The sequence below is a fragment of the Microtus oregoni genome, unplaced genomic scaffold (assembly GCF_018167655.1).
Source record: "Microtus oregoni isolate MIOR12 unplaced genomic scaffold, Mior012 000015F_ref0000493, whole genome shotgun sequence".
NCBI classification, from domain to species: Eukaryota; Metazoa; Chordata; class Mammalia; order Rodentia; family Cricetidae; genus Microtus; species Microtus oregoni.
The window spans coordinates 11,110,528-11,127,107 of NW_024543074.1; the positions used below are offsets into that span (position 1 = coordinate 11,110,528).

General features: G+C 42.6%; 1 protein-coding gene across 1 annotated transcript in view; it reads right to left on the reverse strand.

The window, feature by feature from the left end:
• Positions 1–2,391: 2,391 nt before the first annotated feature.
• The window catches only part of LOC121456462 (inactive serine/threonine-protein kinase TEX14-like), a 99,513-nt gene continuing 85,324 nt past the window's right edge, over positions 2,392–16,580 (reverse strand). The window contains exons 24-30 of the mRNA XM_041664621.1: positions 16,184–16,252; positions 13,535–13,612; positions 12,722–12,815; positions 7,355–7,447; positions 5,278–5,387; positions 3,296–3,347; positions 2,392–2,752 (exon numbers count right to left, since the gene is read on the reverse strand). Coding sequence (XP_041520555.1) covers positions 2,716–2,752; positions 3,296–3,347; positions 5,278–5,387; positions 7,355–7,447; positions 12,722–12,815; positions 13,535–13,612; positions 16,184–16,252 — 533 coding nt within the window. The 3' untranslated portion in view covers positions 2,392–2,715. The remainder of the gene's footprint in view (positions 2,753–3,295; positions 3,348–5,277; positions 5,388–7,354; positions 7,448–12,721; positions 12,816–13,534; positions 13,613–16,183; positions 16,253–16,580) is intronic.

Below are 16,580 nucleotides of genomic sequence, written 5' to 3' on the forward strand. Positions count from 1 at the left end.
GGATTATTCCACAGCGGACTACGGCAACTCTTCTAAGGGAAAACATTTCATTGTGATGGCAGCTTACAGTTCAGAGGTTCAGTCCACTGCCATCACGGTGCGACATGGTGACGTGCAGGCAGACATGGTGTTTTGCATCATAGTGTGTAGTCAACAGGATATGGTCTATAAGTTATACTGAGTAAAACTTGAGCAAAAGAGACCTCAAAGCCTGCCCCGACAGTGACACATTTCTTTTCTTTCTCTTTTTTGACACATTACTTTCAACAAGGCCACACCAACTTCAACAAAGCCACATCTCCTAACAACGCCTGCCACTCCCTTTGGGTCCATTTTCTTTCAAACCACCACAGTGCCCTGCCTATAATTCCAGTGCTTGGAAGACAGAGTGGAGTCCCAGGAACAAGCTAGCCATATCAGTGAGCTGTGGGTTCAAATGAGAGATGCTGCTTCATTGAGGAAGGCAGACAGAAGCTAAGGAAGACTCCAGACATCAACCTTGGGCCTCCACATATTCACTCACACACACACACACACACACACACACACACACACACACGAGTGTGTGTAAAGAAAAAATAAAAAGTTGAAAATAAAAACGCTACATAAGAAAAAGCTCTGAATGGACGGGGATAAGACTGTCCTCGGGTAGGAAGGACATTCCTTTAGTCTAAAAGAAAGTGGGAGGAACAAGTACAGATAGAGCGCACTGATCTGTACTTCAACAGAGACGGCATCTGTTCTATAGGGATTGATGCGGCCATGTTAGGAGTTGTGGTGAAGGCAAGCCGAGTTAATTTTCACTTAATGGCTTGTACGTCTTTATAAAGTAGATGTACGAGACAATGGGAAACGAGGGCTGAAGCTGGAAATGGCTGACAAGAGTCATACAAGCAGCACCCTACAGAAATGGTAGGGCTGCCCCGTGCAAGAAAAGCACTGTACAGTACCTGGGACAGAATGGATAATGGTTACTCTAACCAACAAGAGCTCTCTGCCAACTCAGTGATCATCAGTTCTGACCTGGAGTTGACAGATCTCACAGAGCTCCACTTGCCTTTCCTCCACAAGTGCTAAGCTAGGATTTCAGGCGTGTGCCACCAGGCCCAGCCTAGATTACAGTTCTTACCAGCAGGCATTAGTGTCTGTCATCTTAATGATTATGAATTGATAGTTATAATTATACAAGCCACCCTTCTCAGGTAGTGTCTGCGATTAGTCTTCACATTCTTATATATAGTTGTCTCATCAAACAGAGCAAGTTTATGAGTGGAAAACTGTACCGGAAGTCTCTATGTCCTCACACTTCCTTACATGTAAACGTGGGAGTGGTTTTGCTTTGTTGCTTGCTTGCTTTTAAAGTTTTTATCATATTTGTTTATTCATTGTGTGTTTATGTGGAGAGATCAGAGAACAACCTCTGGGAGCCAGGCCTCTCCATCCTCCACGCAGGTCCTGGTGCTCAAACACAGGCTGTGAGGCTTCAGGGCAAGTGTATTTACCACTGAGCCATCTTGCAGCCCCTTGTTGTCTGCTTCCTTTGGGAAAGGTCTCACACTGTATCCTAGACTGGTCTTGAATCAAGGCAAGCTTTCTGACTCAGCCTCCCAAGTGCTAGGATTGCAGGCATTCATGAATTAACACACAAGAGGCAACTTACTTCTTTCCCCTGGTTAAAACAGCAAGCACCTGTTTCTTTGTTTGAAGGTAGCCGAACAAATGTGTACTTTTTATTTTATTTGTGCTGGGGAGTTTTCTGTGATCTAAAATGTATGAACATGATCATCCGCAATAGGAGCTATTAGGTTTTCACAACAAAGACCTCTTACCTACCAAGGCAAATTAAAGTGCCACTACTGCACAACAGTGAAATGCGTCCAAGGAAAGTCGCTATTCGTGTGTGAAAATTCCACATGGACACAAACCCTCTAGACCCCAGTCTAGATACAGATCTGCATCTGGATGACAGCCATAGAGAGGCTAAATGAGAGAAACATTGTGATTTTAGTTTTACCACAGTTCCACCCTTCCAGTATTCTGATGATGTGAGGTGTACAATCCAAAATATGGGGAATACAAAATATTGTGTTCACCTCAAAAAGTTCAACATTAGCCGGGCGATGGTGGAGCACGCCTTTAATCCCAGCTCTCGGGAGGCAGAGGCAGGCGGATTTCTGTGAGTTCGTGACCAGCCTGGTCTACAGAGCTAGTTCCAGGACAGGCTCCAAAGCCACAGAGAAACCCTGTCTCGAAAAACCAAAAAAAAAAAAAAAAAAGTTCAACATTAATTAGGGTTCTGTTGCTATTTCCTAGTAAGAAGGGAAGTACAGCAATTTTCCCAACCCCCCAAACTAGAGCCCAGAAATAGATCTTACACAATTGGCATCTAACTAGTATTAAAAATAAACATTTTATTATATAACAAAGTTAGTTTCAAAAATTTACATCAATAAAATCAAAAGCCATTCTGAACACAATAAAATGTTTGCCATTATGGACACCTTGCACTTTTCAGAAACCTGATTCAAAACAAAGGATTAAGCATGCTACACATGAGAGGGCCACATCATTGTGTCCATGGCAGCAGCAGAACAAAGTGTGAGCCGCAGAACTGGAACCATTGCCCTCGAGGCAACTGATGCAGACAAAAGAAGAACAGAGGCTACAAGCCACAACGCCTGAACTCAGGCTGAACTGCCTCCGATCCAGTTCCAATCACTCCGACAAGTCGCTCTGATCCAGCACAATTATCCTGTGTACACAGATTTTAAAGAAAAAAAGGTAAGTTTTGAGTTCATACATACTTTAAAGAATTCTTGTGCAGTGCTTGGAATCACATCCCAGGCCTCATACAAACCAGGCAAGCATTCTGCCACTCACTCAGCTCATATCCTAAGCTCATGTGTGTGTTTGTGTGTGGGTGTCTTTAGAATCCACACACATACACTTTTCCTATTCAACTGAAGTCACAGAAAAGGAATTTTGTCTGTATAATCAAAGCAGATAGTGATCAACAACATAGCATGGGGTGTAAAATGACTACAGAGCAACCGACAGTAGCATCTTTCATATTCCATGTATGAAACCTTCCTTGAGCAGACATCACTTATTTAAGCAAAGTTGGCATTAACCTCATCTTATATTTGTCAATTATAGATATAAAACTATAAACTGATCGGCTTGGTGTAGATGCAATCTGTCAGTGATAGTTATTTAGAGACTGGTAAATATTTGAAGTCTGCTCATGCAATCTAAAAAGAACAAACTCTGACCTATAAATACGCTATCTCATTACCTGGAAGGTTCAGACCAACCCAGTCGCTTCCAGAAACAGGGCTTTAGTTCATCTTGATGAAACACAAGAGAAAGGGGGGAAAAAAGCCTGGTTACTTTCTAGATCAAGGGCTGTCAGAATGCAGTATTCACATTAGAGTGCTCTCTAGTGTGCTGTTTCCTCGTTTGTTCTACTCTATAAAGATATGACTTTCCTGAAAACACAGCCAAAGGATCCTTCTCCTAATATCCTAGAGCCCCCTGTGATAGCAATGGGTACCCAGTGACACTAAGTCAAAAGTCCCTGCATGACCTTTCCAAATTCCCTGAGTTATCTTCTTAGTGAATTCAGTCTTGGCTAAATGTCCATCTACTCTGGGCCCTATGCCAATCAGAGTTCTGGAGGAAATAAAATGTATACAAACTAGTACAGATAAAGATTTTTTTTTTCTTTCTTTCTTTCTTTTTTTTTTTTTTTGTTTTTCGAGACAGGGTTTCTCTGTGGTTTTGGAGCCTGTCCTGGAACTAGCTCTTGTAGACCAGGCTGGTCTCGAACTCACAGAGCCTGCCTCTGCCTCCCGAGTGCTGGTATTAAAGGCGTGCGCCACCACTGCCCGGCCAGATAAAGATTCCTTAACAAAGTGGCTATACACAAAGGTATAATTAGAGTCAGGGAACAAACAAGGACTGACAAGGCATCTATTGGCTAGTAGCTGCGGGAGGCCTAGGTGGAAGGCAGCTGAGCAGTGGGGATGGGATGGCTCCTGGAAACTGGAGCAGGAACTGGACTTCGGAAAGACAGGACACCATGGCTACCAGGCACAAGGTGCCCAATTGGTAGGGGAGGGAAGTGATGAACAATTCTCTTGCCCTCTGATCTTCTGCCAGGGCCCCCATTGGCTAACAGAAAGCCAAGGAGATGCAGTCCATAGGGTCTGCATCCTGAGACATAAAACAGGACAGAGAAGGAGAATGAAAAGGAACTAGGGATGGGATGCGAGGAAGACTAGATGACCTGAAAGGGTGACTATCTCACTCCCTAAGTAAAATAAACACAGGAGCTCACTTGTAAAGGCCTATTAGAAGCCTGATGGTCTATTAGAATAGTTTTGAAATAAAGGTTAATTTACAACTTTTACTTGACTTTTTAACTTCATTTAAATTCTGTAATATATGATTTCTTCAGTACCCACGGAAGCTAAATTTAAAACTCTTAAAATGTTATCTTTCATTTATGTGTATGTGTGCATGTGCACACACATGCTTATGGAGGCTCAAAGACAGCTTACCGCAGAAGGGAAGCTCCTTCCTCTATGTGGCTTTTGGGATCAAACCTAGGTCCCTCAGGCTTGGTGGCAAGATCCACTGAGAAACCTCAAAGCCCTTGATTTTTGTTTTGTTTTTAGGCAAGGTATCCCCAGTTGGCCTTGAAATCTGTGGGTGATCCTCCTGCTCCTACCTCCTGAGTGCAGAGGCATGCATCACCACACTCAGCTTAAATTTAAAATGCTTTTGAATATATTTAAATGCAAAAACAGTTCTACAGACAATGAACAAATTGAGGCTGGCCCATGGCTTGTTTTAGAAACAGAACTGAAAAGCCAGGAGTGTTGGCTTGTGCTACAATCCCAACACCTGGTAGGTGAGAGGACCGCTTTGACTTTGAGATGCTGAGTGAGGCCAGAGTGAGGTGTCGTCTCACAAAACTAAAGAACAGCCAGGCGGTTCTGGCAACACACCATTAACCCCAGCACTTGAGAGGCAGAGACAGATGGATCAAGGCCAGCATGCTCTAAAGTTCCAATACAGCCGAGGCTACACAGAGAAATCCTATCTCAGGGAAAAGGATAAACAAAATAAAAAGAAAAAGAAAAAAAAAACCCAAATTTTGATGATGTTGCTGTTTTGTGATGAAGTTATGATTGGCAATTCTCAGAAATGCTGAGCTGAAGTTTAAGAAAAAAAGACATGAACCCATACTACACAACAATCATCCATCCATACCTTCTTCCAAAGCCCCTAAAACACTATCTGATTTACTTCTCTCCAGACTGATGCTTTCTTTCCTTTTTTCCTTCTGATCAACAACGTCTTGATCTTTGGGTTCTTTCTCCCTTTAATGACAAATGAGTTGAGGCATTAAACACATACGTAACTGTCAGGGGAACAAGACTATGCTCCAAAGTAAACACAGAGTACTTAGCACTGATGACATGTTCCTACAGGGTCAAGAGTTAGTATATTTATTATGTATTTTTGGGTTTTATTTGTTTATCTTTAATTCCTATTTTATTTTTATTATTTATTTACTTATCTATCTACTTATTTTATTTATAGACAGGGTTTCCCTATATAGGCCTAAGTGCCCTGGAACTCACTAAATAAACCAGCTGGCCTTGAACTGAGAGCAATCTGCATGCCTGTCGCCAGAGTGCTGGGATTAAAGGCATGTATCACCATGCCAACAAGGTTAGTTTAAATATATGTAAACTCATTTCCTTTTCAGAACTGTATGAAACAGTTCCTGCTACCCATCTACATTATGTGATGTGAAAACCAAGACACAGGAAATGACATTCTAAAAAGAAGTTCTAGAGTTAAGATCTAATCCAGATAGCCTATGCAATCAAACTCTGTTTTCAATCATTAGACATACATAGCTAGCCTCAAAGAACAAAAAGAGTATTTCCCTTATAATCAACATTCTCTTTGAAATAATTTATCACCTTGTCTTCATATCCCTCAAGCTCCCTGTGATATGGGAAGTCTAAATAAGCATCTTACAAATTCAAAGCCACATTCTCCTTGAGAACAGTCACCCCTCTAGATGGGAGGAGAGGGCTCTTTCTCGCTTAACTTCATTAACATAATCAGGGGCAAAGGCCTTTATCTTCTACTTCTGTCCAAACACTCAAGACCAGAGTCATCCAGTCCCCTGGGCAGCTGCAGCTTCTGTGAAATGGAAACACTGTTTCCTCTCGGCAATGGCTGTGCTCATCAGAAAGTTTGTGCTTCACTAGTCAAAGTCTGTTACTTTGCCACATCTAGTCACCAGCTCCATCCTCTGGGGTGGAGACATTAAGTAGATTTCTCTTCACGTGATAGCATTTCAGGCATTTAGGGAAGCTATCAAATTCTCCACTCGTCCGCTCTTTTCAGGCTGAATCTCCCTGGCTCCTCAGTGTTCTCACACTGACTATTCTGTGTCCTCTGTGGACTACTACCATCCATTAGAAAAGTGTCCTAGGAGCCCGCCCACAACACATTGGTTATCCCTGGCGCACTTCCTTCATCTGGACAGTTCATGTCTGTGTACCCTGCATTAATGCTATGTGGACCTTTTCAGAAACTAAGTGCTGGGCATATGGACTAAGACTTCCTGCCCTGAAAGTTATTACAGGCAATAGAATTTCCAATAAAAAATTATCAAGTTAGGTCTGCTTTCTCACACTGTATACTTTTGGATCTAAAACTTGCCATTTGTAGGCCCTATGTCCCTCGGCTGACCTTGAACTTCTGGGCTCAAACAATCATCCCCCTTAAGACTTCTGAATAACTGAAACTATAGGTTCCTGCAGCAGCCATGCCTGGCTTTGTCTTTATCTTTTAGAGTGGCTAACATTTGCACCTGTCAAAATAAAATTTTGGATTTTAAGTCCATCACCCGTCACATTAGCATTCACTTCTAGATTTGGGTTATCTGAAAACTAGTTACATATGCCTTTCTGATTTAACTCGGATGACTGATGAAAACGTTGAAGGCACAGGGCTAAATCCAGTATTAGAGCTCTGGTATCTGTCTCCTAATGGGGTCATGGAGAGTAGGTGGTGGGACGGAGAAAGGCAGGTGTGAGCATGCAGACAAGTGAAGTCAGGCCTGGCTGATCTACAGCTGTGCAACGCCATCACCAGACAATCATCCTCCAATAAGCCGAAAGCCTAGCTACTTCCTGAAGAAAAAAATAAAAGACAGGAACTGGGAGCCTCGTTCTATGGAGTTCTATGCCCTAGGTACATAACAGTTTGTATGTTCTTTCCCCTGTGAAACCTAAGAGAATGATTCCTTAGTGGGAAAGACAACCTTGTAGAGCCCTTGGAAGGGTCCAGCAGTGCCGTGTTCTCCTCAGGTGACTGCAGCAATCTTTCCAAGTCCTCATCAAGAGAAGAATGAGCTCTGTCCAGGAGCAAGTAAAGAGAAAGGTGACAAGAGTCATTTTCTCTCATAGCACATCACTGCACGGTGAAAGGGCCCTCAAATCCGGTGCTTCCACAAGAGCTGAGAGCATACGGTGTGAGACAGTGTCTGGACTCTCAGAGGTCACTTGTATCTAACTTATACGGACACTCAAATAGTCCGTTAGCTCCTTGACAAAACCCTGGCACCCATGAGATCACTCCCTCCAATGCCAACTGTCTCAGTTATAGGTTATTAATTCAGTTTCTATATGAGGTTTTAGTTGTACATGCTTTTTATGTGTTTTTCTGAATTACTTTTTTTTTTTTTTTTTGGTTTTTCGAGACAGGGTTTCTCTGTAGCTTTGGAGCCTGTCCTGGAACTAGCTCTGTAGACCAGGCTGGTCTCAAACTCACAGAGATCAGCCTGCCTCTGCCTCCCGAGTGCTGGGATTAAAGGTGTGCGCCACCATTGCCCGGCCTGAATTACTTTAGGTAGAAAATAAAAGGTAGTTTTAGAAGGCCTAAAATGTACACTTTCCAACTGAAAAAAGATCTTCCATTCTATAGTAGTATCTAGGACTAACTATTCACATAGCACTGAGACACCTGAGAACTGGGGAAGACCTGCTTGTGGGTAGCACTGCCAGCCATTTTGAAAAATGAAGATAAAGGGGCTGGGGATGGGTTCAGTGAAAAAGTACTTCTCAAGTAAGAATGAAGATCAGAGTTTGAACCCCCAGAACCACCTGTAATCACAGAATTTAGAGGGCAGAGACACAGGGATCCCAGGTCAGGTTGGCTAGCTCCAGGTATGACAGCTCAGTGGGTAGTGGTGTTTGCCTGAGGACCTGAGTTAGACTCCCGTGACTCACATAGTGCAGTCTATTCTCTGATACATCCACATGTGTGCTGTGGCCATGCCACCACCCAACACAAATAAATAAATAAATAAATAAATAAATAAATAAATAAATAAATGTCAAAAGGGGAAGAAATAACTTTTTTGAGACAGGATCTCATGTAGCCCAGGCTGGCTTTTAACTGGCTAGTCATCCAAAGCTGGTCTTGAACTTCTGACCTTCCCACTTCTACCTTCTGAGTGCTAGGACTACAGGTATGTGTCCCTACAGTTTATGTGGTTCTGGGGATCAAATAGAAAGCCTAAGCTGGGCGGTGGTAGCACACACCTTTAATCCCAGCACTCGAGAGGCAGAGGCAAGCAGATTCTCTATTAGTTCAGGCTCCAAAGCCACAGAGAAACCCTGTCTCAAAAAACCAAAAGCGAAAAGAAAGAAAGAAAGAAAGAAAGAAAGAAAGAAAAAAGAAAGAAAGAAAGAAAGAAAGAAAGAAAGTCTCAGCTCTCAAGACTCATCTCCTTTTGCTAATGTTTTAGGTTTCTCTCATCCTTGAAAAAAATGACTTAGCCGTTAAGAGTGGGACAAATGCTGGATTCCAGTTTAGCCAACGAAATATAAGTGACTGTCTGCTGGTGCTGGGAAACTTCTGGAAGGGTTTTACTTCCCAAATAAAAGGGGACGGATGCCAGTAACATATTACTTTGTCTGACCCTCTTTTTACCTTTGCCTTTGTGTGAACCACAGCCATCTTGCCACCAGGAGACAGGTTTCAGGGGAAATACAGAAAAAAATAAAGCCAGAGCAAAAGCCAACATGTCACAGGATAGAGCAGAAAAGTGAAAAAAGTCTAAGTCTCGAGCGGAATGACACTAGGAGTGCCTGACACTCATGAATCTCTTGTTAAATGAGAAAACCCCCTTTAACCATGCGGTGGGGCTTTCTGTTCTTTGCTGCTGAAACAACTGTGGATGGCTTTCCTGAGGAGATGTGGGACCAAGATCAGCAGTAGGACAAGGGAAGGAGCAAGTGCCACCACCGATCTAAGCCTTGTCTCTTTTCAAAGTTTATTTTGTTCATTGTGAACTAGTCTGCATTGACTTCAATCTTTTTTAAAAAAATATTTTTATGATTCCTTTTATTTTCTATGTGCATTGGTGTTTTGCCTGCATGTATGTCTGTATGAGGGTGTCAGAACCCTGGAAATGGAGTTACAGACAGTTGTTAGCTGCCATGTGGGTGCTGGGAATACAATCGAGGTGCTCTTGACCTCTGTGCTATCTCTCAAACCCCATCTTCAATCTTTTTAAATTTATATAAAAAATTACCTAAGACCAGAGGGAGGGTGTCTAGTCAGTATTCTATTGCTGTGAAGAGACACTATGCCACAGCAACTCCTATAAAGACAGCCTTTAATTGGGGCTTGATTACAGGAAACACGGCAGCATGCAGGCAGACAGTGCTGGAGAAATAGTTGACAGCTCTGTACCTGGATCCACAGGTAGCAGGAAGAAGAGAGTCACTGGGCCTGACTTGGGTTTCTGAACCCTCAAAACCCACCCTAAGTGACACATTTCCTCCAACAAGGCCTTTTAAATAGTGCCACTCACTCCCTATTGACTAAGCATTCAAATCAATGAGCCTATGGGGGCCATTCCTATTACAGAAGAGCTGAGTTCATTCCTCAGAACCCCTGGTGGCTCACAACTACCTATAATCCCAGTTACAAATGATACAATTCCCTCTCTGACTTCTTCAGACACCTGAGTGCACATGATGTACATCACTGGTACATACACATACACAAAAATAATAAATCTTAGCCAGACAGTGGTGGCCCATGCCTTTAATCCCAGCACTCGGGAGGCAGAGGCAGGCGGATCTCTGTGAGTTCGAGACTAGCCTGGTCTAGAAGAGCTAGTTCCAGGGCAGGCTCCAAAACCACAGAGAAACCCTGTCTCGAAAAAACCAAAAAAAAAATAATAATAATAAATCTTTTTATTTATTTTTTTTGTTGAAAAAATTTCTGTGTCCTCCCTGCCTTCCATTTCCCTCCCCCTCCTCCCAATCCTCTCCCCCTCCCCCCAAAATAATAAATCTTTTTTCTTTTTTGATTTTTCGAGATAGGGTTTCTCCGTAGCTTTTGGTTCCTGTCCTGGAACTAGCTCTTGTAGACCAGGCTGGCCTCGAACTCACAGAGATCCGCCTGCCTCTGCCTCCCTAGTGCTGGGATTAAAGGCGTGCGCCACCACCGCCCGGCCAAAATAATAAATCTTGAAAAATTAAAAGCATGGCCTCAAAACAAGCCTAATGTTTCATCAACAGAAAAAATTGGGGGGAAAAAGTGAAGGCAGCTGTGATGGATCAAGCCTGTAGTCCCAGCACTCCAGGGGCTAAGTAGGAGGCCTGCCACAAGTTCATATCCAGGTGGGTTGACAGTGTCAGTCCCTGTCTCAAACAAAAGAAGTGATAAGCACACATTCCACAAAGAAGAATAAGATCCAGTGAGACGGCTTAGCAGATAAAGATGTGTCGTTCAAGCCTGACTGGCTGAGTTCAATCCTCAGGACCCACATGGTGGAAGGAGAGACCCAGCACCCACAAGTTTTCTTCTGCCCACCCTATGAACACTAGGGTGTGTTCTCTCTCTCTCCCTCTCTCTCTCTCTCTCTCTCTCTCTCTCTCTCTCCCTCCCTCCCTCCCTCTCCCCCTCCCCCTCTCCTTCTCTCTGTCTGTCTCTGTCTCCCTCTCTCTCTCTCTCTCTCTGGGCTGGGCAGTGGTAGCGCATGCTTTTAATCCCAGCACCTGGGAAGCAAAGGCAAGATGATCTCTGTGAGTTCAAAGCCAGCCTGTTCTACAAAAGCTAGTTCCAAGACAGGCCCCAAAGTTACAGAGAAATTCTGTCTTGAAAAAAAACAAAAAAGAATGAAATTTGCAAAAAAGTGGACAGAGCCTTGAGATCATTATATTAAGACAAACATTTCATGTATTGCTCTCACATGTAAAACTATAGTTAAATTTCTGTTTCTGTCTGTGTGTGTTACAAAAATAGAAGGAGACTGTAAGGAAGGAGGTTCAAGGACGTGGGCTCGTGAACAAGAAAGGACAATGGAATGTACGGGGCATGAGAGTAGAGGGAAGGACTATTAAGGAGATGGAAAAGGAGAAGCAAAAGATGGGGAAGACAGATAAAGGAACATAGTGGGAGTGCGAATAAGAACAAAGTGTGATGAGGGGCTGGAAAGACAGACACACTCAAATGTGATAAAAAAAATTTACAGAAATTATTGCAGACAAGGTGCATGCTTTTAATCCTCGGGAGGCAGAGTCAGGCAGATCTCTGTGATCTTGTCTGGTCTACATAGTGAGTTCCAGGGCAACCAGAGCTACATATTGAGATCCTGTCTCAAAAAAACAAAACAAAAATTATTTCAAAAACTTTTAAGTGGATCATCATGGATGGCAACTATATAATTAGCTATACAATTAACATTGAGCTGTGCACTTTCAATTTGTTAAGAAAGATGATCGTATGTTATACGTACTTTAATCACAAAGTATACCTAGGATGAAGGGGCTCACAAGCCTCCATTCAGTCCTGGAGCTATAGACAGTTAATTATTGCTGGGAGGGCTGGAGAGATGGCTCAGTGGTTAAGATCGTTGCCTGCTCTTCCAAAGGTCCTGAGTTCAATTCCCAGCAACCACATGGTGGCTCACAACCATCTGAAATGAGATCCGGTGCCCTCTTCTGGCCTTCAGGCATACAGGCAGAAAGAATATTGTATACATAATAAGTAAATAAATATTTTTTTAAAAAAAATTATTGCTGGGAAAGGAGAGACATGTTCTTCAGCGGTGTAGTCAGAGATAACGTGCTCATGTTCCTATAAATAATCCCTCATCCATGCTCCCCTAAGAAACACTCATTAGGTCATGCACCCTCCAAAGACACGAGCGTAGAAGGGAACTAGTGAGGTTCATGAGAGCAGGCGAGAGACAAAAGAGGGTAAAGAAAAACGAACTTGATAAAAATACATTATATACATGTATGAAAATATCGTCATGAAACTTATATACAATTAATACATACTAATATAAAACAAAAACCCTGGTCATGAAGCAAGGAGAATAAAGAAAATGACTGTTCTGTTCCTTATTATTTGTTAATATAATAAAAACAAATATACTCAAGTACAATTTTAAAATCCTTTCAAAAATTTAGTTTTGCCGGGCGGTGGTGGCGCACGCCTTTAATCCCAGCACTCGGGAGGCAGAGGCAGGCGGATCTCTCTGAGTTCGAGGCCAGCCTAGTCTACAAGAGCTAGTTCCAGAACAGGAAGCAAAAAAAGCTACGGAGAAACCCTGTCTCGAAAAATTAAAAAAAAAAAAGGGGGGGGAAGTTTAGTTTTTTGTTACCTCTCTGTGTCTTCCAGATCCTGAATTTCTTTGGTGGAAAGAAAACTGCTGTCTTTACTACTGTTGATTTCTTGTTCTTCCAAATTCTTTTCATCTAAAGCAGTTAAGAGAGCTAACTTTATTAAAATGAAAATTAGTTGTGAGCATGTTTTAATATGAACTGTAAAAATTAAAGCCATCAGTAGTTCTGCAAGTATGAATGCATCAGCTCCCTTTCCCACGAGAGAAGAGGGCCAGATGGCAGTCTGCAGGGCACCAGCACTCACAGCAGCTGCTTCTGGGGTCTTGGGAGATCTCTGGCGCCAGGTGAAGCTACAGGAAACCTAGCCGGTGCCAAGTTCAGAGAACTATATAAAGCAAAGGAAAGAAGGCACACAAAGAGGAGGCGAGCAGCCCTAAAAATAAGCCACACGATTGTGCTTTAGGGCACTCTTCCCTTTCTTGTTCTTGGATGCTCCTATGGCAGAACTTCATGGAAGGAATTTGGGTGGGATAAGGATGTACCCTTTAATGCATGCCAAGAATTTTACTAATACTGTCTCCTTTCATTGGCCAACAGAATTATGAAAGGAAGAGAACTAACATTTGCTAATTAGTGCACCAAGCACTGTGCACAGAGCTATCACGATCACGAGACAGGAACTACTGTTCCCATCACACAGATAAGGAGAGATAAAGTTCAGAAATGAAACAATTTGTTAGACAAAATTAACCGGTAGAACTGGAATTAAAATGGAGTTGTACCCGACCTAAGTCACACTCTTTCATATGATTCCATAAAAACTTTATGAAAAGACCTGGATATTGGCTTACCATTTTCAGTGGTGCTCAGACCATGTGCTGTGTTCTCCTGTGACACCATGGGTAAAATCTGCTGTTGCTTCAGATGCTCTGTAACAGTACAAAAACAAAAGGCAACTTATCCCACCTTTCCATAGAACACAATTTTCTAGGACAGGGGCTCTCAAAGGACAGTCCTCAAATCTGCATTATTGCTGTTGTTCCTCACCTGAAATGTAGAAATAAAAATAAAAACCGAGGAGTAGTCTGGGAACACAGCTACTGAAATGTGGGAAGTGAAGAGCAAGCTCACACGGTTAATGAACTTTTGTAATTAAAAACAAAAGTGATAAATAAGAGAATTGATATTGAACTCAGGTAGTCTTAACTCTAAAGTTTATGTTCTTTTGGTTTTAAAAACAGACTTAAAGATTTAAAATGTTTTATTTGTATGAGTATGTATGTTTGTAAATGTCTTGTGCCCACGGAGATCATAAGAAGGCTTCAGATCCCCTGGAACTGAGCTACAGATGGTTGTGATCCACCATGTAGGTGCAGAGAACCAAACCCAGGCTCTCTGCAAGAGTACGTGTCCTTAACTGCTGAGCCAGCTCTCCAGCCCTGTAATATTTTTTTAAAATTATTTATTTATTGTGTATACAGTGTTCTGCCTGCATGTATAATTGCAGGCCATAAGAGGGCACGAGCTCTCATTATACATGGTTGTGAGCCACCATGTGGGTGCTGGGAATTGAACTCAGGACATTTGGAAGATCAGGCAGTGCTCTTAACCTCTGAGCCATCTCTCCAGCCCCCAGCCCTGTAATCTTGATTTTGTACTCTTTCAACAGCAGAGCCACCCACAAGTGTCTCCATCTCTACTGGCCTGTATGTCACGTTTTTACTATGAATATCCATGTTCCCACTTCCAAGATCAGCAGATGCACCGGCTGCTCTGCATTTGTTAGGTGCTGGATTCCTTCAGAATGCTCTGCAGAGCAGGAGCAGGAGCAGGAGCAGGAGCAGGAGCAGGAGCAGAGCAGAGAAGCAGCTGTATCAAGGCGGTGCTAGTCTGCTCCCTTCCTACTGTTAGTAAATGGTGCCTGACAGCTCTTGAGCATCAGTTACACCTGTAAGATCATTCAGATCAGATTTGTATCCCCATCGGTCCCTTGTTGCTCTTAAATGATCACCTATATCCTAAAAGACCTTTCCCTTTAAGGTGCCTGTCGGGGCCTAGACCTCTGGATATGAACCCTCCTGATGTGAGATACCCCTCTGTATGCTGTGAATATGTTTTATTACCCCTGGTTAATAAAGAAGCTGCTTTGCCTATGGCAGGATAGAACGTAGCTAGGTAGGAAATCCAAGCAGAGATAGAGAAAGAAGGCGGAGCCAAAAGAGACATAAGCAGAGAAGCAAGAGGTGAGGTAACAAGGCACGAGCTCACAGCAAAATATAAAATAACAGGAATTGATTAATTTAAGTTGTGATAACTAGTTAATAAGTCTGACCAAATAGGTCAAATAGTTTGTAATTAATATAAGTTTCTGGAGTGGGTGGCCAGGAAACAAGAGGGCAGCCTCTGGTTACACCCTACAAAAAAGCAGGGGACAGATCCTGACTACTCCCTAGAGGTCTTTTCAGAACAAACAACAGTGATGATAGCACAGTTAGCCGAGTTCATTAGGTCAAAGGGCAGGCGTTGAGGGCTTGCTAAGAAGCCCAGAGGATGGCTGTGCCTTGAGTCAGAGCGTGAAGTCCTAATCCCTTAAGATTCACAAGACCTCAGAGATCCTGAAAACCAACTGCCACTGCCTTGAGAAATTCTCTGTAAGCCCTATACCAAGAACTGGACCATCATAGACATGAGAGGGACCCATTAAAGATAAAGGCTGGTCTAACAGGCTATTGGAGAAGCAGGCTGCCTGCTCCCAAGGTCTCTATAACATGACACTATTGCTTTAAACATCAGACCAGCTGTAAATAAAATTAAGTAGCTATTTCTCAGTAGCCTCCCAAAAGAGAAAATTCTAGTCTCATCAGGTTTTTCTCTCATTGACTTCTGGGCAATTATAAGAGGGATTTATTTATTTATTTATTCACAACCCAATACATTTAACACTTCCTCTACTAGCAAAATTGGAAGTAAACATGTCTTGGCCTGAGCAGCCAGACTACAGGGTTCTAAGAAATATCTAGTTTGAGTTGAAAGGAAGATTAGCAATTCCTTTAATCAAAAGAGCTTATCATTTAGACATGGTGGTACACTTGGGAGGCTGAGGCAGAAAGACAGAATTAAGCCCAGTCTAGCTATTAAATGAACTCTAGACCAGACTGAGCTACATAGCAAGACCCTATCTCAAAAAATGTAAACAAAATCAAACAAAAGCCTCACAAAAATAAAATCAGTATCTCCAACACCATCCGAATGCTGTTATTACACCTTTACTCTTTTCATAGCCCCTTTAAGCAACAGATGACAAAATAAATGCTCTGATTATCTGGGCCACGCTGTGGCCGATTGATTCAGAAACTGTCCCTTTCTGAATTCTGCATTCAACCACACCTTCCTACATTTTTTTGTACTAGTGCTGATACCTAAGAAAAAGAAACCATATTGGTGTCAGTGACCACAACCAACAGGGCCAAGGAGTATATTTTGTATTGAACACCTCTTACCGATTTCATCAAGGAGCTCCTGAGCTGGCGGTGGAAGCTCACTGACATGATGCTGAGAGGTGGTTTCCACTAGAAAAAGATAAGGGGAAATGACTTAACACCCTCCTAGACAGGAACTGTAATTTTCTAGGGTTTCACGGACTTAAGCTTTCTCAGCGGTGAAATAAACTAAAGCACATGAGAGCATCTCTCATGACATTCTCAGTGGAGGCTTCCTTAATACATGTGTGGTGTTACTCTCCACTTTCATCCCATCTACCCCACTCTTTGCTTCTCTCTAAGGTCACTTGAATCAGATTAAGGTACAAGTTCTTACTAAGAGGCTTGAGGATGACCTGGAGAAGGTTGTGGGAGAACACAGAGGTTCTGGATAAGCCAAAATGAACAAAAACACAAA